Genomic DNA, 24,414 nt, shown 5'->3' with positions numbered 1-24,414 from the left:
TGGAATAGGGACAACCTCGCTAGGCTCATCAGAGACTGTTACGGTTGATATTTGAGTGTTGAGGTGTTATGACATGCACGAAATTTGATAGAGCGACCTACTAATACAACTAGAGACGGAAGAAAGTCAAATCATACGGCAACTAAATATATTAATATATCTTTTGTAAGAATATGTACATAAATGTCGAGTTGAAGGCCATAGCAGGAGATTTTTTCTTTTCATGTAGAAGCTTTTGAATAAATTTTGTCTCATAAGAATACCAAAACAGGTCAGCTGATAAAGTAGCACACTTTGTGCCCAAGGTAATTCCAGTAGATTGCTGGAATATCCGATTATCAATGACTACGTAGATTTTGTCAATGAGAAACTCCAGCATCTTTTAATTAATTGCTTGTGCGCAGAATCGGAATAGTTATTATTAAAGAGTAATTTTTGGATGACTGATCACAAGATCTGAATATTCTCAAGGACCATTTTTATTCAAGAAGCGGCTCTCTATGATGTCAAAAATCCTAGTCTTTAAGTTAATGTAAGAAATGGTGGTGCTAAGTGTTGAAGAGTCGTAGTTTTGATGCTGTTGATTTGAGAGAAATATTGTAATCTCAAAATTACAAGTTTGTAATTTAAAAAAAGTTTGAATGCAATAGTAGACGTATATCTGTAAAAAAAAAAAAAAAAAAAACAAAACAAAAAAAAAAAAAAAAAAAAAAAACAACAACAACCAAAAACAACCACATCTAGACTTGAAATATTACGAAATTCAAGGCTTAATTAACCCTTTTAATGATTTAGGAAGGATCACAGGCAAATTTTGCATCGCTTGACGGCGAATTTACTATCAAAGAATACTCTTTAATTGTAAATTCGACCACAAGCAATGCAATTGCTTGTAGGAAGGATTAGCATCCGGGACCCGCGGTGGTTTAAGGAGCCTGTGATGGGCAATATCCATTATCACAATTCAGTCGGTATTCTGGTGTTGAAAAATCCAAGTAAAGAATAGTGTTTTCAATTTAAGACTTTAATGACGAGGAATAACATTTATAGGCAGGCCTTTACACAGCCGCTGAAGCACTGCTTGCCATTCATCAGATTAACCTCTGTCAGCTTTTGGACGAAACAGTGGGGGTCTCTATTGATACATTGCTTCATTGTTTCAGTGTCCAATGACAGCACGGGGCAAGCCCGCTCGCAGAAAGCGGAATCTGAAAAAAAAGCCGCACGTATGAAAGGAATATAGAAAGCAACCACTCCGTGTGTCTACATATTGTGCAAGTGGGCAGCATGCAGTGAGCTACTACACATAATATCATGCATGTAAAATCAAACAGAATTCGCCACCAATACTCATCTCTGGTTCATTGGGGGGCATCTACAGTTTGTACAATCACAAATCTTAACTTTTAAATGACACATTTTACCTAAAGTTTACTTGAGATGTGATATATAGATATATAATAAACTTGGATCAATATCCATTTATTTTGAAAAGTTCGTAAACAATAACACACCTCAATCTTTGTTTTCAAAACAAATCATAGACTCTCTATAATGAGCTTCTGTCATGATGAATAATCTTAATTTTTTGTGAGACATTCTAAAAATATTAGACTGTAGATTTTGATCATTTAAAGTGAAAAACAAAATTTGGGCGGTTGTGAATCAGTCCCAGATACATGAACCGGACATGGCGGCGGCCTGCAGTTTTTTCGTGTTTGTGTTTATTTGCATTTCAATACAATCTTATCGTGCATTATTAGCCAAATTCGATAGGTGAAATATTATCGTTACACGTTCATAAACAAATATATTTGTGAAAAAGTCTTACTTCGACATTTCACGTCACAGCCGTGGAAGCATCCATTCCTAAAGACTGGTTCAACGAAACAGCATGGGTCGCTGGTCGTGCATGCTTGTAATCTGTTGAAACTTGGAGTGAGACAAGGCCATTTCTCTACAAATAAATACCATTTTTAAATCATACTTTTATATTGTAATTATAATGATATGCACACATGCGCGCATTCGGAAGGCCTCAGGTACTAGGCTAGGATTCATTCTAATACACGTCCACACATGCGCAATAAAATTCATAAGACAAAACAAAGTTTGTGACCGTGTTTACAAACACGATTTTGGAAGTTGGGTTTTATGTACATGTAATCCTGTGTAAAACTATTCTAATCCACTTATTCATAAAAAATATTTATACATTTATAACAAAAGAAAAACTGTAAATTTCAACTGATGAAAATCCCATTAACTATATATGCCATATTCATTGGATATCATCGTAGGAATTAAAAAATAACCAAGTGGTTTATATAAAGCTATAATTATAAGTTATATACTTTATGCAATTATGTGATCGGATTAAAAATTATCATGCTAATTTCCTATTTAATCATTTACTCTTCGATTCGGATAGTGAACGCCCCATCCGGGTTATAGAATAGGTCTTTATTACCCCTTGCTTGTCGAAAGAGGCGACTAAATGGAGCGGTCCTTCGGATGAGACCACAAAAAATGTCCTGTGTCACAACAGGTGTGGCACGATAAAGATCCCTCCCTGCTCAATGGCCATAAGCGCCAAGTATAGGCCTCAATTTTGTAGCCATTCACCGGCAATGGTGATGTCTTCATATGAGTGAAAGATTCTCGAGACGTTAAACACGATACAATCAATCAATCAATCAATGTACGTGACGTCGCAAGTTGACGTTAGAAAATAAACAATTACATGGCGACGTGAACCGCGGTGGGTCTACATGCTGTTAGCGAGCTCACCTTTGACCTCAGTCTCACTTTTTCACTATCTGTTACGTTCATAAAATCAAGACTTGGAATTTTAAAAGAAGAAGTCGTGGTGATCCGACGATGATTCTAAATAGCCGCAAGCGAAAGCGCGGATTAATCAGACGGACAGGGTTTTGTAGGTAAATGACGTTTACATTATATATTACCTGGGATCTGACGCGGTAGTTCAGTGGTTGAGTGCTCCCTCGACAATCCCATTCTGAGTAAAATCAGATCTTTTGATCCGCTCACTTAGATCGATACACAAGGATCCGAAGTAACCCAATAGCGGGTCACGTCCGCATGGCTTTCGTTAAACCAATCAAATACATGCATACATGCCAACTTTCCCGATTTAGGCGGGATCTTCCCGATTTTACCCTCCGGTCCCGCTTTCCCGATCGGGAAAGCAAAATTACCCTAAAATCCCGATTTGAAATTTTTTCCGACCAAAATTTCCGATTTCACGATTGAAAACGATTTTGAAAGCGGGATAATCGTGAAATCTCGTGACCAGAATTGGAAATCCCGCGTCATTTCTGAACTGGCCAATCAGAAATCGGGACAATAGTCAGCCATTGCTGTTTACCTGTGTCGCATGGTGTCGGGTTGGTCTGCCTGTGTCGGGGTGCAGGTGTTTATTGGACAGTACGAAGCATGTTTTGATAGTAATTAATCGGGAAGACGGATTTCAAATTGACCTATCCTTTACACAAACGTGAATGACAACGATGCTAGTGTCACCACCAAACAATCGGACATTCCGCCTCTCGATGACAGCATCCAAAATTTGCAATAAGGTACGTCAAGTATATATTTTTTCCAACTATAATAATATAGGCTATCCAAATCTATCCGTCTATAGCGATGTATTATATAGTCTATATAGTGTAGTATTCATTAAATATACTTTGTGATGCGTAATTCGCACAAGTCTGTACTGAATTTTTTATTTAGCAAGTAGCCTTAATTTACAAGTAAAACGGAATATTTTGATGTGTTTTTTTTTTCCTGGTAATTATTTCAGATGTCATGGGTGCAAAGGTTTTGTTCGCAAACTTCATAGCAGGGCAGATCACTCCTTTTTTGGTTGCAATGCAGATTATTCCACCAGTCTCTGCAAGCCCATGTTTACAGACAAGCAAGATCGCCTTTGCAGTCGTACCTAAATGCATGTGCTTTAATTTAAATTTTGATATATAGACCGGCCAATGTTTATTGTATGGTGTAAAAGGATGCAACCTTAAATATTATTTGATATTATGTATGTGACTTGTTGGAGAAGATTTTTTGCTGAATAGATGATTTTAATAAAATATTAATGTATATCTTTCAAAGTTTTTTTTATATAGTTAATGGTCAAACACATTTGATGTTGTGTTAATATATGATACATTAACAATGATTTGATTGATATTTTATTTGAAAGGACAAATATTTATTTTCATGCTAAAATGTCGTGAATTTTGAGCTTTGAAAAAAGGTCGTCGCGCGCAAAATCCCCCATGGGGATTTTTAAAAGTTGGCATGTATGTACATGATGTCAAATTTCTGCCAGCGATGCTCTTGTGTCAATTTACACAAGTTAAAAATGACTGTGCCCATGATCGGAGGCTGCACACCTGTCAAAACATGCAATGTAAATGATATCTGCATTCACTGCGGGTTCTCTTTAGTTCGCCTCTAAAAATATCGATGGAGAGGAAACAATAAAAAAAAATCTTGGATAGAAAATTCAAATTGATCGACGAACGAAAATAGTTGATTAGCAGCGCTCTCAACCTCGACATCATTGAAAGCACCGATACAGGTGTGTGCCAGAAGTGTTTTAGGTCGGTACAAAAGATTAAAGAATCCTTAGAGCTAAAAGACAGCCTAATCGTACTCATCCATATTCATACATGAATCGTAATTGCCAATTTACCAAATTTGATTGTATATCTAGCTCGTGCATTATTTTTTGTGTTAAGTGCGTGTCTACTAGAAAACCATGCAGAAAGCTATTCATGTTAGGTTTTCAGTTTCACTTTCTTTTCTCATAATTATTCATTTCAATGTATTTTAAGACTTTTTTGAGAATTTTGTCAAAATCTGGTAATCGACAAGGTGTACAGTGCCTTATTTGGTTACCATTGGCAACATCATTTTACAGTACTCCAAATAAAAGTGAAAATTTCAAGTTTTAAAGTACATTTATTTCAATTGTTAAAAATTCTAGGAAGAAATTGATTACAGGTCTATACTTGTATGAGAGTGTGTGTCATATCCATAATTAAAAAATTTAAAAATCTTAAATGAGGTAAAGGGAAATAACTCTTACAACTTCACAATGATCTAAAAATAGAAATTTGCTATCTTAATTCTTTCACCCAAAACATCTGATACACAGTTTAGAAATTTTTTTTTTAGTGTTTCTTAAAAGATCTTCACATGATATGTACTCGATAAATTGGAATTTTTCGGAAAACAAAAGATAATAAAATTATGATAAAAATTGAAGTTACACAATTTTGACTATTATTTTACCATATGGGCAGGTTTTAGTCCATACAAAATCGAATAAATTTGTCATTATTCCGAAAGTTCTGAAGATCCTTATGCAGTTTATAGTTTGGAATAAACATTACCGTGACTTGCTTACAAATTAACTGGGACGTCATTATCTGTATGGCGCAATCTGATTGGCTGATGGTTCTCATTAATATTCCAAACGAAAGGTCATGCGGACTTGAACCTCTATTGTGTTACTTTAGATCCTTGTGTAGCGATCTACGTGAGCGGATCAAAGAATCTTATTTTAATCAGATTGATTAAAATACAGTGCGCTATTTGGGAGATCTGTATTTTGATCAGGTTGTTCGCTTCGTAACTAGAAGTTTGTGAGTTCAAGCTCCGCTCGTGCCATTGCTGCGTCAAACCTAAGACGAAAATAGATAAGGATTACTCCTTCGCCAAACGTTCAGCATTTAGAAGTGAGAATCGCGGGTCTTTCGAACTTGACCTTAAAAATGAAGGTACAATATCGCGACAAGCGCTGACAGGTTGAAGACCCCTCAGTGCTAGGGCCCTGATAGCTGCGATTGTGATACTTCACCCACAGTTGGTGACGTCTCAATAGGAGTGAAAGAGAAGGGACCAGTAACTGAGACGGAACCACGTTTTCAACTTTTATACCATGCGTATGATGATCTACTGTCTGTATAATAACGTTCCATATTTGTGAACATGATTAATATATTTAGCTTACCTGGCCTTTGGAAAACCGACGAACAAGTACCAACACAAAGCACCAATATTACAAGAGAGCGCATATCTAACTGGTTTTCTTGGTACAGCAGGTATAGTTATATGGTGATGTGAAGCTGATCTCGTCTTATATGCACCTGTCAGGCACTGAAAAGCTTCGTAATTGACATCACACCAGCTGGCTCGCAAGTTATGGAGGATGACAGTCCGCAAATGGTAGTCTGGTAGTAACGTTGACAAATTTCCTCAAATTAATGAATTAATCATGGATTGGTGATATTGTGAACGCGTGCTTCAGAGAGAGAGAGAGAGAGAGAGAGAGAGAGAGAGAGAAGCGCTAAAGTTAAGTATACCAGCATTTAGCGAAATAGTTCATGTGCTCTACTGTATTTTCAAAAATGTAATTTATTTATTATACCTGTTTTTTATATCCATATTAAGCAGAATTTATTCAGAAACTTCTACGTGAGAAGAAAAATCTCTTACAGCGACCTTCAATTCGACATTTGTCTGTTAACAATAATAACTTTCATTCATATGTCGATTCTATATATCCCTACGATCTTGAAATAAAAGACACCATGGAGTCGTCCACTTCTGCTTCATACTTTAAGTTAGATATTTTGTTGGAAGTAGATATTAACGGCAAACTAACAACTCAATTTTATGACAAACAGGATGATTTCAGTTTCTTCATCGTCAACTTCCCATATTTATGTAGCAATATTCCATTGTCACCTGCATATGGTGTTTATATCTTTCAACTGATTCGATTGGCACAATCTTGTTCTGCGTAAGGTCAGTTTTTAAATCGAGGCAAGCTACTGACAAACAAGTTCATGGTGCAGGGGTTTCAACAGTCTCGTTTAAAGTCAGTATTTCGCAAATTATATGGTCGTTATAACGATCTAATTTGCCAATACAACCTATCATTGGGTCAAATGCTGTCTGACGTGTTTCATACCGATTGTTAGACCGTTTGTGGCACAGTGATTTTTACTACGGATAACTCCGTTTACCCGATTAAGATATAGGACTCACAGCGGATGTGACCGGTCGACAGGGGATGCTCACTCCTCCTAGGCACCTGATCCCACCTCTGATATATCTAGGGGTCGGTATTGGCCCAACTCACTATTTTGTATTACTTATAGGAGTTATGAGATTGATTTCTGTTCTTCAACTTTGCTGAATAAAAATAATTAATTTTAATAGATAAACGTAGTACATATATCTAAATGTCGAGTTGAAGGCCACAGCAAGATATTTGTCTTCTCATATAAAAGCTTTTGAATAGAAAGTCTGCTTCATTAGAATATAAAAACAGGTCAGCTAACAAAGGAGCACAATTCATGCCCATGGGAATTCCAACAGACTAATATGTAAATGATATTTTTACTGTATGTTTGGGTGGTTTGATTTGTACATTTTACGGCGGTGGACATGCATTGTAACAGAAGTGACTGAAATCTGCAGTAGCCCTTAATGGTTAAAAGGTTCACCTTCTATCCAATCTCCTCACCAAATGTGTTGTTTCAAGAGTGTCCGAAAGTTGAGGGTGTCAGTTGGTGGTGATTTAGAAATGTTGGGCAAGAGTAACCTGGTTGAAAGTGTTTTAGATATGAGGCAGGGTATTTTAGAAGTATTCTTTAATCTCATAAACCAATAACTACATGGTATAGAGAATTTTACAATAATTTGTACAGATAGAATTTTTGTTTCTGTTCATGGCAAGGCATGATATAATACAATATATGAAAACAAAATATACAATGCATAATTGGCATTCGAGAGGACCAGAGACATACATGACATTTGTATATAACAGAGATAAGCAACTCCCAGGGCGGCATGTTTACCGCTTAAAATATGTTACGGTCTCGCCTATAAATTGTTAATTCCTATTTATTGGTTTGAGAAATTTATGCTGATTTAAGTTTATTTTCACTCCTACCATAAATTGGAATCGAACGTAAGAAATTATGAAATGATTTGATGATGAACAAATGTACTATTAACAAAAATATAGACAAATCGTAACTATTTGCTGAAATCTCTTCGGTTTTGCCGAGTTTGAGTCATGTGTCGGCTTTTGAAACTTCACTTTCATTTTACTCTGAAGTGAAATATCCTGGATGTTTTCGTGATAGGATTTAGATAGTTTGAACTTTGATATCTTTCATTATTAAGATATAATACGCAATTTAAATCAGTGTATGCATTTTTACCGAAAAACAGGGAACCACGAGTTGCTAATCTCTGTTAATATGTCTTTGGGAGGACAAACTTTTTTGTTAATTACTCGTATAAATTTGCACAAATTTCTCAAATCCTTTACCTTGTGTGATTGAAGTAAATTATCTATACTTTATAACATTTGTTCTACCTAAAACGAATTTGACAATAAAATCATTCCTTTCATTTTTGTTAACACTTTACATTCTGAAAGGTAATGTAATTCGTCCCCAATATTGGAATTGCACAAATTACAAAACCTATCCTCATAAATAGAGGAAGATCCAGTTTCAACTGGTAAACGATGATTTCGTGTTCTGAATTTTGCTAAGGTAATCCTTTAACATGTCTAAATAGTCCTCAAATTTTAAACATTCTTTAAACATTTTATAGTTTGCTCCTTTTGAAGACTTCTCAATCTCAACAAAACCAAAATTGATTAAAATGATCAGACAATATTTTTTAGGCATATGACACGGGCCTAGGGTTAAGCCCATAACCACTACCAGCAGACAAATTCTGAAATGCCACAAAAATCCCCACGAGTTTAGAAAAGATAATGTTAGAGAAAACATCAGAAATAATGTTAGAGAAATCATCAGAAATAATGTTAGAGAAAACATCAGAAATAATGTTAGAGAAATCATCAGAAATAATGTTAGAGATATCCTCAGAAATAATGTTAGAGAAAACATCAGAAATAATGTTAGAGAAATCATCAGAAATAATGTTAGAGAAAACATCAGAAATAATGTTAGAGAAATCATCAGAAATAATGTTAGAGAAAACATCAGAAATAATGTTAGAGAAAACATCAGAAATAATGTTAGAGAAAACATCAGAAATAATGTTAGAAATATCATCAGAAATAATGTTAGAGAAAACATCAGAAATAATGTTAAAGAAAACATCAGAAATAATGTTAGAGAAAACATCAGAAATAATGTTAGAGAAATTATCAGAAATAATGTTAGAAAAAATATCAGAAATAATGTTAGAGAAAACATCAGAAATAATGTTAGAGAAAACATCAGAAATAATGTTAGAGAAAACATCAGAAATAATGTTAGAGATATCATCAGAAATAATGTTAGAGAAAACATCAGAAATAATGTTAGAGATATCATCAGAAATAATGTTAGAGATATCATCAGAAATAATGTTAGAGAATCATCAGAAATAATGTTAGAGATATCATCAGAAATAATGTTAGAGATATCATCAGAAATAATGTTAGAGAAAACATCAGAAATAATGTTAGAGAAAACATCAGAAATAATGTTAGAGATATCATCAGAAATAATGTTAGAGATATCATCAGAAATAATGTTAGAGATATCATCAGAAATAATGTTAGAGAAATCATCAGAAATAATGTTAGAGATATCATCAGAAATAATGTTAGAGAAAACATCAGAAATAATGTTAGAGAAAACATCAGAAATAATGTTAGAGATATCCTCAGAAATAATGTTAGAGATATCCTCAGAAATAATGTTAGAGATATCCTCAGAAATAATGTTAGAGATATCATCAGAAATAATGTTAGAGAAATCATCAGAAATAATGTTAGAGATATCATCAGAAATAATGTTAGATATATCATCAGAAATAATGTTAGAGAAAACATCAGAAATAATGTTAGAGAAAACATCAGAAATAATGTTAGAGATATCATCAGAAATAATGTTAGAGATATCATCAGAAATAATGTTAGAGAAATCATCAGAAATAATGTTAGAGATATCATCAGAAATAATGTTAGAGAAAACATCAGAAATAATGTTAGAGAAAACATCAGAAATAATGTTAGAGAAGTCATCAGAAATAATGTTAGAGATATCATCAGAAATAATGTTAGAGAAGTCATCAGAAATAATGTTAGAGATATCATCAGAAATAATGTTAGAGATATCATCAGAAATAATGTTAGAGATATCATCAGAAACGTCACGCATGTCCTTAAGGGCGACATTTCTAAAATTATATTTGTATCTCCTCTATTTGAAGTGTTCATGTATGATTTCCGAAATAGGTCTCAATTTTATATTTTGTAGTCCTGTTACTTTGAATGTCGGTCTGGTTAGCTCATTGGTTTCATCACTTATAGAATGCAAGGATCGAAAGTTCGATTTCTGATGGATCCAAAGATTTTTCTCCTCTTCTGTGTCACAATACCATAACACGAAACACGGTTCTTCTCGACACCTAGCTCTTCTTTACAAAACTCCGAGTGAACAATATACACACTTCATATGCTGGATATTATCCCAAGAATTTGCAATACTGCCGATGTACATGTATATGTATCGAACAAAGACATTAAACGATAATGAGGGTTTTTAAAGTTTTAATGCACGTGTAACAATAGAAGGAAATGGTAATTTTATAATTCATTAGGTCACAATTCGTCCACATTACACAATGTTTTTGCAGTTTACACAACAGTCATGCTTTACTCTGTAAAGTTGTTTTAACAAACCACACGTTGAGATGCACTAGATCGGAAATATAGTCCAAGGAGAAATAATTAACACAGTTGTTTCGGATTAAACGAATCCGTTTAACGTTCCCCAGGAATTCAGAACGAAAGTCGTCATAGTTTACAAAGTAGTATTTTGAAAAACAAATGAACGCGTCTAGGGACGCTTTACGTCTGTCAGTAAGGTTTCGGAATGATTTACATAAGAAATAGGGACAAAATAGCAAAAATATGGCTTTGATCAGATAGGATAAAAAGGTACAGGACGAAAAGTCACAAAAATGACCTTGTTTATGTTATATTTAGCACTTTCAGTTTATTATCAATAATACTTAAAGCACTAAAAGCAAACATTAATCTGTTCATATGGGAATTGTCATGATACTTCACTTCCTGCTTGGTTTGACAATGATCTGGAGTGAAAGGAAGCCATCCTGAATTCTGTCCTCAGATTTTGTTTGACAATCATTAATGTAGTATACTGTATTGCAAACCAAATTATCATAAAGCTTTTTTTTTTATTCGATATCAATATAAAATCTTTTTTTAAAATATTCAATTCATATTTTACAATACGTATGATGAAAGATGAAGATAATGAACAGTGTTCAATCTCATAACTCCTAGATGGCATACACAATAAACAGTTGGGCAAACACGGACACTTGGATATACCAGAGGTGGGATCAGGTGCATAGAAGGCGTAAGCATCCCCTGTCGACCAGTAACCCCCACCGTCAGTCCTGTCTCAATCTTATAAACGGAGTAATTCGTAGTTGAAATCAGTGTGCCAAAAACGGTCTAACAATCGGTATAAAACACATCAGACATCACTTGACCCTATTATAACCAAGCGACGTAGGTTTTATTATTAAATTTATTAGGAACTAAAGGCAATGGCAGATCTGAAATTAACAAATCACACACCACATTACATATGCAACAAAATATACAATTACATAAATTCATATTTGTATTTCCCTTTAAAGAAGTCAAAATATTCCAATGAAATGTATATGATCGACTTTATTACTTTACTTCAAAAAGTAACAAAATTTATAGTCCTTGATCAAAAAACTGTCATTTCATAGTTGAGAAATATACTGATAAAAAATAGTTTAACGTACATAATTATCAATCAGTTAATAATAAACATTTCAAATATATACCTTAAGGTGTGGCACAACGGGCAGCTACATGTATAGGTCTACTCCCTCTAAAACAAATTTCCCGCACTGGTGAAAAAGCCCGCGAAACTTATTTATAGAAGAAAAAGTGATTAAACTGGTGTTAGCTAGAGTGAGTGAATTCCTACAACCAACCTGGCCAATAAAATGTTGTGAATAGATTTCATTCAATTAATATAGCACAGCTTAGTATTGAAAAATGTAGAAAATTCAATTAGATATAAAGATCCCCCTGCCACACTATGATAAGTTGTATTGGCGAACTAGATCGTTATAACGACCATAGAATTTGCGAAATACTGACTTTAAACGAAACTGTTGAAATCCCTGTAATATCAACTTGTTTGTCAGTAGCCTGCCTCGATTTAAAAACTGATCATACGCAGAACAAGTTCTTGCCTATCGAATCAGTTGAGAGATATAAACACCATATGCAGGTGATAATAGAATATTGCTACATAAATATGGGAAGTTGACGATGGAGAAGCTGAAATCATCCCGTTTGTCATACAGTTGAGTTGTCAGTTTGCCGTTAATGTTTAATTTCAATGAAATATCTCAGTACGAAGCAGATGTGGATGACTCGCTGGTGTCTTTTATCTCGAGTTCACAAGTATATTAAATCGAAAGATGAATGAAAATGATTATCGGTAATAGATAGAACGTCGGCGATATATCTAAATGTCGAGTTGAAGACCACAGCAAAGAGAATTTTTCTTCTCATGTGGAATGTTTTAAAATTTAATAAAAAGGTTTGATGCATTTTTTTTTTATAGAAATATAACATTTCACACATATATTTTCTTAAACTTTATCAAAGGAACATACTTTCTTCGAAATTTATATTCTCCATATTTGTTTTATAAACAGTGACTTTTTGTCCTGTGACAGTTTGCCCCACTTTCATAAAATGTCTAATTGTGACTTTTTGTCCATGGTCATTTAGTCCGTGGCTGTTTTCTGTGGTTTTTGTCCTGTGACTTTCTATCCTACATTAAAAGTCCTCATTGTAATTTCCTTTCTTGTAACGTCCTACTGATTTCCTGAATTTTTGTCTGTCTATCTAGCAAAACATGCCACCTCTATCCATTATATTATATAGACACGGTGGGGACCATCCAGATCGACTCATATGAGTGAAAGATTCTCACGAGAGACCTTAAACAACATGCATACAATCCAGATAGAACAAAACTTCCCTCCCGAGCTTGGACTCCGGAATGTCTCGAAAAAACAACCCACACTCGGATAAGAAATATGTTCATTAAGAGTTCTAATAACACGTGTTCGTGTTTATTTACACCTGTAGTGAAGCGCGTCATCCTGTCAGGTGACATGTTAGTAAAGCCATTCGAAAGTTCTCTTTAGTGCTGATAAATCATTCCCCCCCCCCCCTATGCTTAACTTGTGTATTTTGATTGATTGATTTTTTTTTAAAAAGCGTTACTTTATAAAAAGGAGGACAAACTGTATAAGTGAAGAACTCTTTATGTAATTATGAAACTGCACTTTCAGATTAAATTACGTGTTTGTGATACCAATATAATTAATTACGTTCGTTTGAGTGAAATGAATAAGAACATGACAATGGAATTAAATCCCTGCTCTTGCGTGCGCATAAATAGGACAATGGATAAAAATATCCCCCTTCAAAAATCGTACCAGAGCTTAAAACGAAGCAAAGCCCTAAACAAATTACGATGATTTCTGATCGATTTCATGATATTCATAATATACAGATTATTTCGGATTTCAAACATTTCGGTTGAGCATCACTAAAGAGACATTAGTTGTCGAAATGCGCATCGGGTGCATCAAAATTGATATCGTATAAGTTTTACATTATGACCCCTGGGTCGAGGCCTCTGCTGGTGGACTGTTAGTCCCCGAGGGTCTCTACAGCCCAGTAGCTAAGTATTTCGTTACTAGCTTGAAAATACGGATGTATATTTAATTGCTGTTATAAAATTTAGAAATTCATTTCAAAATTAAGGATTATCTCCCTCATGCATAGCTCTTATCCTTGGACGAATTTGGCTCCACTTTTTTGGCACGCTGGTTTTGGCTATATTTAGCTCTAAAACTTCATAGTTATTTCGGATTTCAAAGATTTCGGTTGAGCATCACTGAAGAGACATTATTTGTCGAAATGCGCATCTGGTGCATCAAAATTGGTACCGTATAAGTTTTACATTAGAAAGATAAAAACTATAATCTACTTGACGCTTACACTTAGACAACGAGGAAGTTATTGAACTGACCTGATAATAATAATTAATATTCGTTTTATTTCAAACCAATCATTGACATGTTCTGTAATTTTTTCTGCTATTTCCGTCCGATGAAAATAGAACTTGGTACCAGCCTCTTTGCGATAGGCGTTTGTCGAAGCACATGTTCTCAACTTAAGTTTATAATTTTCAAAATACCGAAATCAAAAGTCGATATTCTCATCGAAAGCCAATCCCAGGTTAATGGGGGAGGAAATCCCGCATTTAGTCGTGTCTCTGATGACAGCAGTTTGCGCATGACAACTGCATCAATTTTTATCGAATTCTAATGTTACAAAGGCGCCTATCCAAACCAATTTTTGCCAGTTTCCACAGGTGTACCCTCTAGAAATACATCCATTACTTGCACAGGCTAATACAGCACAAACAGGTAAATATTTACAGTAAAAATTGTCATTTTTAGCCAGGGCAATTATTGTTGTTGCAGATCTTGTCAATTTCCATATTTGGGGAATTTTAACATACCGGGTATGTCATTATATGCATCAGATCTTATAAATTTCCATATATAACAAACATACAAATGTAATTTGATTAAACTTATATAATTTCGCTGTACATTGTATACTATAATTACGATCTTCTAATTTCGCTTTACAGGCACCTGATCCCACCTCTGGTGTGCCCAGGGGTCCGTGTTTGCCCAACTAGTTATTTTGTATTGCTTATAGGAGTTATGAGATTGATCACTGTTCGTTATCTTTACCTTTCATTGTATACTGTAATAACAGTCTTCTAATTTCGCTTTACATTATTGTATACTGTAATTACAGTCATCTAATTTCGCTTTACATTGTATACTGTAATTACAGTCATCCAATTTTGCTTTACATTATTTTATACTATAATAACAGTCATCTAAGTTCGCGTGTTTATATTGTATACTGTAATTATACTACATAAAAGTTAAAAATATCTACAGTATTGACTGATTGATTGTTTTACGTCTCGTCAAGAAATTTTTCACTCATATCGAGACTTCACCAGCTGTAGGTGAAGTACCACAAATTTAGACATATGCTTAGAGCTTAGGGTCGTACAATTGATGGTTTTATATCTTTCCAACGTCTGTCGCGACACGAGACTTCCGTTTTAAGGTCGTATCCGAAAGACCCGTTGCTCTCACTTCTAAATTCTAAGAGTTTGCCGAAGGAGCAGACACTACATAATTTAACGTTTTAGATTTGACGCGGCCATGGCACGATCGGTTGATTGATTGTAAAATGCTAGTTCTTTTCTCCGTTTTAGTAACATATCAGTCATTTTACGGCGGTTAACTAATAGAAATATATTTGGTTGTGAGTGTTTGAATTTCCCTGACGGCCTTCAGTGAGCGTACTCTTTCTTTCTCTCTCAAAAATCAGGAAAACTATCTCTTACGAGCCAAGGGGGTTGTGATCCTAGCATAATTCTATATGTCCGCCATATTTCTTTGCTAATCCGCCATATTAGTTGGATATTCTATTGTTATATGTATCAGGGTTCGCATGGTATATAAGGGGACGAGCTTTGCTACGCTTCACTTCACATCAGTGTCTTCGATTTACCTGTGCGGGTAGCTTCGACAGGTAATACGTACATCTCCGATACTAATTTATAGGACATCAAGAAGAAATGAAATCACGTTTTGAAACACCATGCAGTGCTCAAAATTACAATAAACATATCGTACAGTAGTAAATCATTCTAAAAGCTTTGGATAAATATAGAATGCCTTTTCTTTACGTGAATGTGCGTACATTTGCAATAAATATGTCAAAACTATACAAAGACGCGGAGAAATATTTCATCTATTACGTAACTAGATCTATTGATGAAATGGAATAAGCAAAGGGTATAAAATCTATACCATTCACACTTACTTCAAGCAAAATGCAAATACATAAATGCTACTGTACGTATAAAGAAGACATGGTCATGTACATGTATGCTTGTCATGAAAAAGCATCGAATGCGGACGACTATTTACCTGGATCTACTCTAATCCGAGATTCCTCTGACTCTTAACCCCGCTTTTATTTTGTGACTTCTGCGGGGGAGAGTCAGAGCGGACTCCATATTGAAAAGTGGGAATTCAGCGACACCAGCTGGTGTCGCTGCTTTACCTACCTCTTACAACTTTATTTCGCGGATCTATCTTCCAAGACGTGAGAATTCAGTTATCGGAAGATTATTCTACAAATACATCATGATTAATACGATGCTATCGCCGTTTAAACGATGGAATTTTGTGTTTACATGTGCTGACGTCATGCGCAAAGAAATCAAATGGCGAGGCGGCGACCTAATTCAAGTGATGCTCCATTTGTCGGTGTTAGGGCCGTTTAAACGGCGATAGCATCGTATTAATCATGATGTATTTGTAGAATAATCTTCCGATAACTGAATTCTCATGTCTTGGAAGATAGATCCGCGAAATAAAGTTGTAAGAGGTAGGTAAAGCAGCGACACCAGCTGGTGTCGCTGAATTCCCACTTTTCAATATGGAGTCCGCTCTGACTCTCCCCCGCACATGTCAAATATAAAAGCGGAGGTAAGAGTCAGAGGAATCTCGGATTAGATCTACTCGTAATACTAGTATCTGTAAAGGACAGAAGATGTACGTGTACACCTTGTCGAAAATACTCAAAGTAGTAGTAAAACTCCCTTTATTAGCATAATCCATGAAACAAAACGATACACTCCATTTGTATTCCAACAGTAAACAACATTGTCCATTGTACAGACTGTGACGCACTTAGCCCGTGCCGATCTTCAATCAGGGGGGAGTATCAAAGCTGAGTAGCACAGCTGTAGAATATTTACCCTGTATTGTGCATGAATCCTTACACCGTATGATTTACTTATCAGAGTATTGCAGATTTATAAATCAAGAAATCATTTAGGTACATAAATTGTTTGTGCATAGATAATTTGCATATACAACACTGCACGAGTGTAGAGAGAGAGAGAGAGAGAGAGAGAGAGAGAGAGAGAGAGAGAGAGAGAGATTCAAACGATGATCTTGTAATAATCGCGCTGTTATTAAGACAAATGATATCGTTAATTCAGTATAAGAGAAAAGTAACTCAATATTGCTCTCATTAATTGATAATACAGATTTATTTGATTCATTTAAAGCACACAATAATTAAAAATTAAACATATCTTTAAATAATGTTATTTTCAATTACTTCATTTTATGCTAATTCGGCGCTCAATAGATCTTATATATTTATGCCATTTTGCTTTATTACATTCTACGTTGAACTCGACGCAAATTGTAGTAATGCAAAATGTAATAATTGAGTTTATCATATGCGTAGTTATCAAGCACATAGAATTATTTTTTTATTTAAACATATTTTATTGAGAAACTCAACAGATTTGGGCAACAGGCATATCCTATGTAGGCCCTCTCCCAAATACAAAGGTCAAGTACAAAGGTACACAGAATCAAGGGGAGGGGACAAGAGTGTCTGTCCCCCACCTTTGATAACAATATCCATTGGGGGGGGGGGGGTTCTTCCTTTTTTATGTTTTCTGCCACACTCAACAATTTATCAGTTATCTGGTGGCGCCCAGTTTTTGTTGGTGGAAGAGAGAAACCAGATACAATGTACCTGGGAAGAGACCACCGACCTTCCGAAAGTAAACTGGGAAACTTTCTCACTTACCGGCGCGAGCGGGTTTCGAACCCGCGCCGACAGAAGTGAGAGGCCGTTATTTTGTAATGCAAGTAAAAAATATATTGGGTGACAAACACCCCCCCCCCCCTCAAACTTGACCCCAGCTTGAAAGTTCTGATATAATAGTAGAAGACACACACCACCACCAATTAAGAAAATGAAGATATTGTGAGGCACTCATAGTAGAGGATTCTAACCACCCCATCCGACCCCCAACGATTGAAGAAAATGAAGTGTAGGGGGAAATTATTGAAGCAGTCAAAGTAACAGACTCTTTTAACCCTTCACCCCCACATTAGGACTTTGAACATCGGATAAAACATCTTGGTTTGTTTGGGTTTTTTGTTTTATTTTATTGCTGTTTTCGTTCATCTTTTTTAATTATTATTTTGAATGGCAAGAAATTTTGAAGAATCCAATTTTCCATTTTTTTCTTCCTGTTGCACCCCTCCTCTCCTCCCATGAAAAATGACGATACATGTCTGGTTATTAAATGTACATTTTGTTTTTCAACACATGCATGCATACTAATTGTATGGTGTAGAATTGCACCCTTTACCAAGTTTTCCTTCATTTACACAGTGTAAGGAATGGTAAACCAAAATCGCAAAGCAAAATGCATAAAGGCCAAGATAGTTTTAAGCGTAGGAACTTCATTCACGAATACATAAATACATGTATTCAGAAAAATCGCATGTATGCATTGCAGGACTATAGCATATGTGTGTTTTAACGTTTCTGTAACATGCCATAATGATTATTTTCATTTCGTAGATCTGGCGCAATGGATATATTCTGAAAATAGACATACCGCTGTATGTCGAAATTTCATATCCAAATATATTCGATAAGATGTTAGTATTCATAAATCAGTAAAATTCGTGTTGAGGTTTTATTTGATATGATACAGTGTCAATCTACTGTTATGCATTAGTAGGATATGCAAAAGGCAAGAGTATAAACATTTTCTAGTATCGATATCTATATGATCACGAAAAAAACATTATATAATTTGTATCCGGATTCATATGCCGATTTAGATATCAATAAAAAAAAAAGCTCTATAGTTTGGGGAAGGGGGTTCTAATGAGTCTGATGAAATTAAAAGAAGGAACCCCACATTTGCATTCAAATTAGATGTACTTCAAAATGAATTCATTTCTGCTCTGACTGAAAGCATGATTCTAAATTCGGGAACGAATCTTGCATACAAAATAATTAATAGGGGAACACATAAATTCGAGCTCCTTTGGAATTTAATGAAATGCAGATATGCACCTTTCTTTCAACACGAATTGATTGTTGTTTCAGGCACGTATACAGGGGGTTGGGGTGGGCAGGGAGGCTGGGCTGGTCTGCTCTCCCCACTTTTTTGACAATTTACTTTTTTCCGTTATTCTAACATACAAAGTCAGTATTTTCTACATGCACATTTTAAACTGATTTTTTAAAAATTTGTAATGAATTCAATAAAAAGCATCAACTCCTGTAAGTTTTCAATATATTGTCAATAACAAATTTTTAAATAGCTGGAATTTTTTAATGCTTGTAAGCTTACCATTATATCAGTGATCAATTTTCTTTCCTTCTGTGAAATGATATATTTACATCGAAGTAAGACAGTCTCTCTCTCTCTTTCTCTCTCTCTCTCTCTCTCTCTCTCTCTCTCTCTCTCTCTCTCTCTCTCCTGTTCAATCAATGAATATGGACATGCAGAGACCGTAAATAATTATGTGGTTCCCAAAGAAACAATAAAACTATATTTTTGTTTATACATTTCCTTTTATTTGTGTCTTTGTGTAATCAACTGTTTATTATGGATTACAAATGTATAACCCGCATTTTTAAACAGATGTATATTTTCGATCATTATTCCCTTATTTGTATATCCAAATTTGTATATGATCATCAATAAATTTTGAATTAAGCACGCAATATATCCAACCAGATGCTCAGTGTATATGATTAGATTCCCGATTTCTATAAACTGCAAAACCTCGACCAGACAAGCATTCAATACAGGAAAAAAAAATTTCGACTCTGACATCTCCCCTGATTGCAGACACCCTATTTGGCAAGGGTGAAGTGTGTCGCAGTCTGTATAATGGAATTACAACGTGTTGTAAAGTTCTAACGAGATACAAATGGAGTTTATCATTTTGTTTCGTGGATTTATCAGAATAAAGAGAATCTAATATTTTCGGTAAGTGCACATCTCCGATACCTGTTGAATAGACGTCCGTATTTGATACATTTTTTTGTGTGGCGAATATGCCATGTGCATTACATATTATGCATATGGCATGGGCCTGTATTTAACAAGAATTGATATAAATAAAATATCTTATGCTCTTTGCTTATTCCATTCTATCAGTATGTAATTGGCAAATGATTTCTCCGCATTTATTTCATAAGAAACTGCAAATACTTGCATGCACTTGCAAGTATGCAAGAAAAGGTTTTTTTTGCATTTTTTCCTAAATTATATCTAAACTTTCGGAATGTTGCATTGGTATACAATAATTATTTTGTAAATTTGAGCAAAGCATAATGTTTTAGAATGTGGTTTTATTTGTTTCGCATTCCCTATATATTACTATCGGAGATGTGCACTGATCGAGTCCACCTAGAAAACTCACTCAGGTGTGACAATCACATTTGGGGTATATACATGTACGGGTAGAGTAAATTAGGCTACCTGAGAGAAATATGGCGGATAAGATGAGAAAGGTGTACGTATTTATTAATTCATGTCAGCTTTTACGTCCCATCTGACGACCTAAAAGTTAAAAATACATAGACAGGTAAAAATACAGATCATTTCGTGTACATAAACAGTTGTATCACAATTTTTTTCTGAAAATATTCCTGTAAATATTATATGATAAAATGATTGTCAATATTTGTGAAAAGTTATATATACCTGTACATTATTCCAAATTCCTTTATACGTACAAGTATATACACGATTCCTAATTCCTTTATAAATGTACGTATAGACACGATTCCTAATTCCTTTATAAATGTACGTATATACACGATTCCTAATTACTTTATACATACACGTATATACACGATTCCTAAATACTTTATACATAAACGTATATACACGATTCCTAATTACTTTATACATTCACGTATATACACGATTCCTAATTACTTTATACATACACGTATATACACGATTCCTAATTCCTTTATACATACACGTATATACACGATTCCTAATTCCTTTATAGATACACATATATACACGATTCCTAATTACTTTATACATACACGTATATACACGATTCCTAAATACTTTATACATAAACGTATATACACGATTCCTAATTACTTTATACATTCACGTATATACACGATTCCTAATTACTTTATACATACACGTATATACACGATTCCTAATTCCTTTATACATACACGTATATACACGATTCCTAATTACTTTATAGATACACGTATATACACGATTCCTAATTCCTTTATACATAAACGTATATACACGATTCCTAATTACTTTATACATACACGTATATACACGATTCCTAATTCCTTTATACATACACGTATATACACGATTCCTAATTACTTTATACATTCACGTATATACACGATTCCTAATTACTTTATAGATACACGTATATACACGATTCCTAATTCCTTTATACATACACGTATATACACGATTCCTAATTACTTTATACATACAAGCATATCCACAATTTCAAATTCCTCTATACATGTACATACAAGTATAAACATGATTCCAAATTCCTATATACATTTTTACACGATTCCAAATTCCTTTCTACATATCTATAATCTGATATGAAAGATCTTCGCCCTTTACTCCTTCTGACTTCTACGAAAATAAATTACAAATAACCAAGGCAACTGCAAAAGAAACCAAAATCAAATATTCATATATATATCGTATATCTTTTTTTCAATTTTAAGGACAATGGATGCCTCCAGAGTTTTGCGTATTACTATGGTGTTATCAATTTGTGCAGTCATATTTCAAATAATCGGCTTGGCATCACCATACTGGGTCACTGGAGATACAACGAATTTAAAATTTAACCTTGGTTTGTGGAAGTTGTGTGTTGAGGGTTTCTCCAGAATGGAAGTAAGCGAGTGTTATGACATAAAGCACGCCAAACTAGGAGGTAACAATATATCTTCATGTATAGATGTCTTCACTTTTCATCTTCATGTATAGATGTCTTCACTTTTCATCTTCATGTATAGATGTCTTCACTTTTCATCTTCATGTATAGATACCTGTTTAATTATTGATATACATGCATAGAAGAAGTTACCTTAACGAACGTTTATTTTGGTTTTATAAAATGCATATTAACCGTAAAGATATACTAATGCATCTACTAGTATTTCATTCGAATACAACATATTATAGATATACGATACCTTACAAAACGACGGTACCCGTTTTTACAGACTGGTTTAAAGCTGTCCAGGCGCTGAGTATAATGGGTTTGTTGTCACTGTTGTTGGCTGTCGTCATGGTAGTCCTGAAACTTTTCGTTTTGAAAGACAGCAAAGCTGTTATTTTTGTGGCGATAGGTGCATCTTTTGCTGGAGGTAAGATATATTTCAAGTAGGGCATGTTAATTTTTGTTTGATATTTAAGAAAATTGTGTGATGTTAACTGATATTTTGTCATATGAAGTTTTGGTTTTGGGAATATAAAGTCTTTACGAAAAACATCCAATATTTTTTCTTATTATATAGATAGAAGCTTTAGAATTTTGAATATTTTCTATCTCAGAATGTATTTGAATTTTTATGATAATTGCTTATATCAAAATCAATCCTCATAATGAGTAAATCTCTTGATTAGATATGATTAGATATTCCTGTAATCACCTAGCTACTGCAGGATTTACAACTTAATAGTTGTTTGTATTGAGAAAAATGTTTTTGAATTACTGGCCAAATCATGCATGATATCAGGAAGATTATAACATATTCTGATCCCGTGGGGATCCGATTAAATGGGGCGGTCCTTCGGATGAGACTGCAAAACCCGAGGCCCCGTGTCACAGCAGGTGTAGCACGATAAAGATCCCTTCCTGCTCAAAGACCGTAAGCGCCGAGATAGGCCTAAATTTTGCAACCCTTCACCGGTAATGGTGACGTCTCCATATGAGTGAGATATTCTCGAGAGGGACGTTGAACAACATACAATCAACATACATATAACATATTCTGATATGAAAATAATCTGCATGAACATAACCCCGAATTTAATATATATGTAAAATTACTAGCAATTCAATGTTTAAAAGTAAATTTGAAATCTATGAATATTTTTTATCACATGTATAACAAAACATGATTTCTGTATCGCATATTCTAATATCCTGGAGGAACACAACTTGAATATACATGTATACAAAGAAACATGCATACCTTGAAATGCATGATATAACCGTCTTCCTTTGGGGATTCTCTTTTGTAAAATGACTTATAAATCTTATATTCATTTTCTTCTCGTAGAATATTAATAATTCTTTTATTCAAACCTGTTACTTGTAACCGGTTACTACATACGTGTTTAAACCGGTAACCTGTTACTTGTAATCGGTTCCTATATACCGGTAACCAGATACTTGTAATCGGTTACTATACACATGTTCATGCCGGTAACCTGTTCCTTGTAACCGGTTACTATACATATGTTTATATCGGAAACCTGTTACTTGTAACCGGTTACTATACACATGTTTATATCGGAAACCTGTTACTTGTAACCGGTTACTATACACATGTTTATATCGGAAACCTGTTACTTGTAACCGGTTACTATACACATGTTTATATCGGAAACCTGTTACTTGTAATCGGTTACTATACTCATGTTTATATCGGAAACCTGTTACTTGTAATCGGTTACTATACACATGTTTATGCCGGTTACCTGTTCCATGTAACCGGTTACTATACACATGTTTATGCCGGTTACCTGTTACTTGTAACCGGTTACTATACACATGTTTATGCCGGTTACCTGTTCCTTGTAACCGGTTACTATACTAGGCAGTAATTACGATATCGTTTATATCATCAGCTGAAGCAATCAGTTGCCTTCAGACTGTATTGTGTATGTTTCTATTTGTAGCGGTCTTCATCTTAATTTCGATAGCAGTCTTTGCAGACAAAATCAACGAGCTGAATTCGAAATCTGATTCCGATTTGAATTTCCATTATCACTTCGCCTTTGCCCTCAGCATTATGGGAATGTTGGCAGCCATTGGATGCGGAGTGGCCGTATAAGTGGATAAAATCAAAGGATAGCTTAAACAGAGAGCAGAGAAAACACGATTTATTAAGAATTGTAAAATGTAGTGATTCTTCAAAGCACTTTTCTATCAATCTTTCAATGTAGTTTGACAAAGTAATGCAAACATAATATTAAAAACGCAAACGTTATTGTATATATATTAATCCAGGAATTCAAATTAAACCATTCTGTTTGT

General features: G+C 34.4%; 2 protein-coding genes and 1 long non-coding RNA gene across 4 annotated transcripts; 2 read left to right on the top strand and 1 right to left on the bottom strand.

Annotated features, from left to right (window-relative positions):
* Window positions 1-1,008: 1,008 nt before the first annotated feature.
* Window positions 1,009-6,261, bottom strand: LOC125683867 (uncharacterized). 2 transcript variants are annotated; one of them, XM_048925364.2, is made up of 3 exons: window positions 6,047-6,261; window positions 1,832-1,957; window positions 1,009-1,208 (listed from the first exon to the last, which is right to left on the bottom strand). In XM_048925364.2, exons 1-3 carry the CDS (start codon window positions 6,108-6,110, stop codon window positions 1,045-1,047), a joined length of 354 nt encoding a protein of 117 aa, XP_048781321.2. In that variant the 5' UTR covers window positions 6,111-6,261; the 3' UTR covers window positions 1,009-1,044. The 2 variants fall into 2 exon arrangements, with proteins under 2 accessions (XP_048781321.2, XP_048781322.2); XM_048925365.2 differs by lacking the exon at window positions 6,047-6,261 and adding an exon at window positions 2,967-3,121.
* LOC125671266 (uncharacterized) lies at window positions 3,137-4,127 on the top strand. Its single transcript, XR_007368555.2, has 2 exons — window positions 3,137-3,599; window positions 3,827-4,127. It is a non-coding gene; the product is annotated as an uncharacterized LOC125671266 (long non-coding RNA).
* An 8,272-nt stretch (window positions 6,262-14,533) lies between the features above and the next one.
* LOC125683866 (uncharacterized) lies at window positions 14,534-24,414 on the top strand. Its single transcript, XM_048925363.2, has 4 exons — window positions 14,534-14,610; window positions 21,869-22,080; window positions 22,373-22,516; window positions 24,057-24,414. The coding sequence occupies exons 2-4, from the start codon at window positions 21,873-21,875 to the stop codon at window positions 24,209-24,211; spliced, it is 507 nt and encodes a 168-aa protein (XP_048781320.1). The 5' UTR covers window positions 14,534-14,610; window positions 21,869-21,872; the 3' UTR covers window positions 24,212-24,414.

The sequence above is a fragment of the Ostrea edulis genome, chromosome 6 (genome assembly GCF_947568905.1).
Source record: "Ostrea edulis chromosome 6, xbOstEdul1.1, whole genome shotgun sequence".
Lineage (NCBI taxonomy): Eukaryota > Metazoa > Mollusca > Bivalvia > Ostreida > Ostreidae > Ostrea > Ostrea edulis.
Note: the sequence above shows the minus strand (reverse complement) of the source record. Positions and strands in the feature narration are given on the sequence as shown.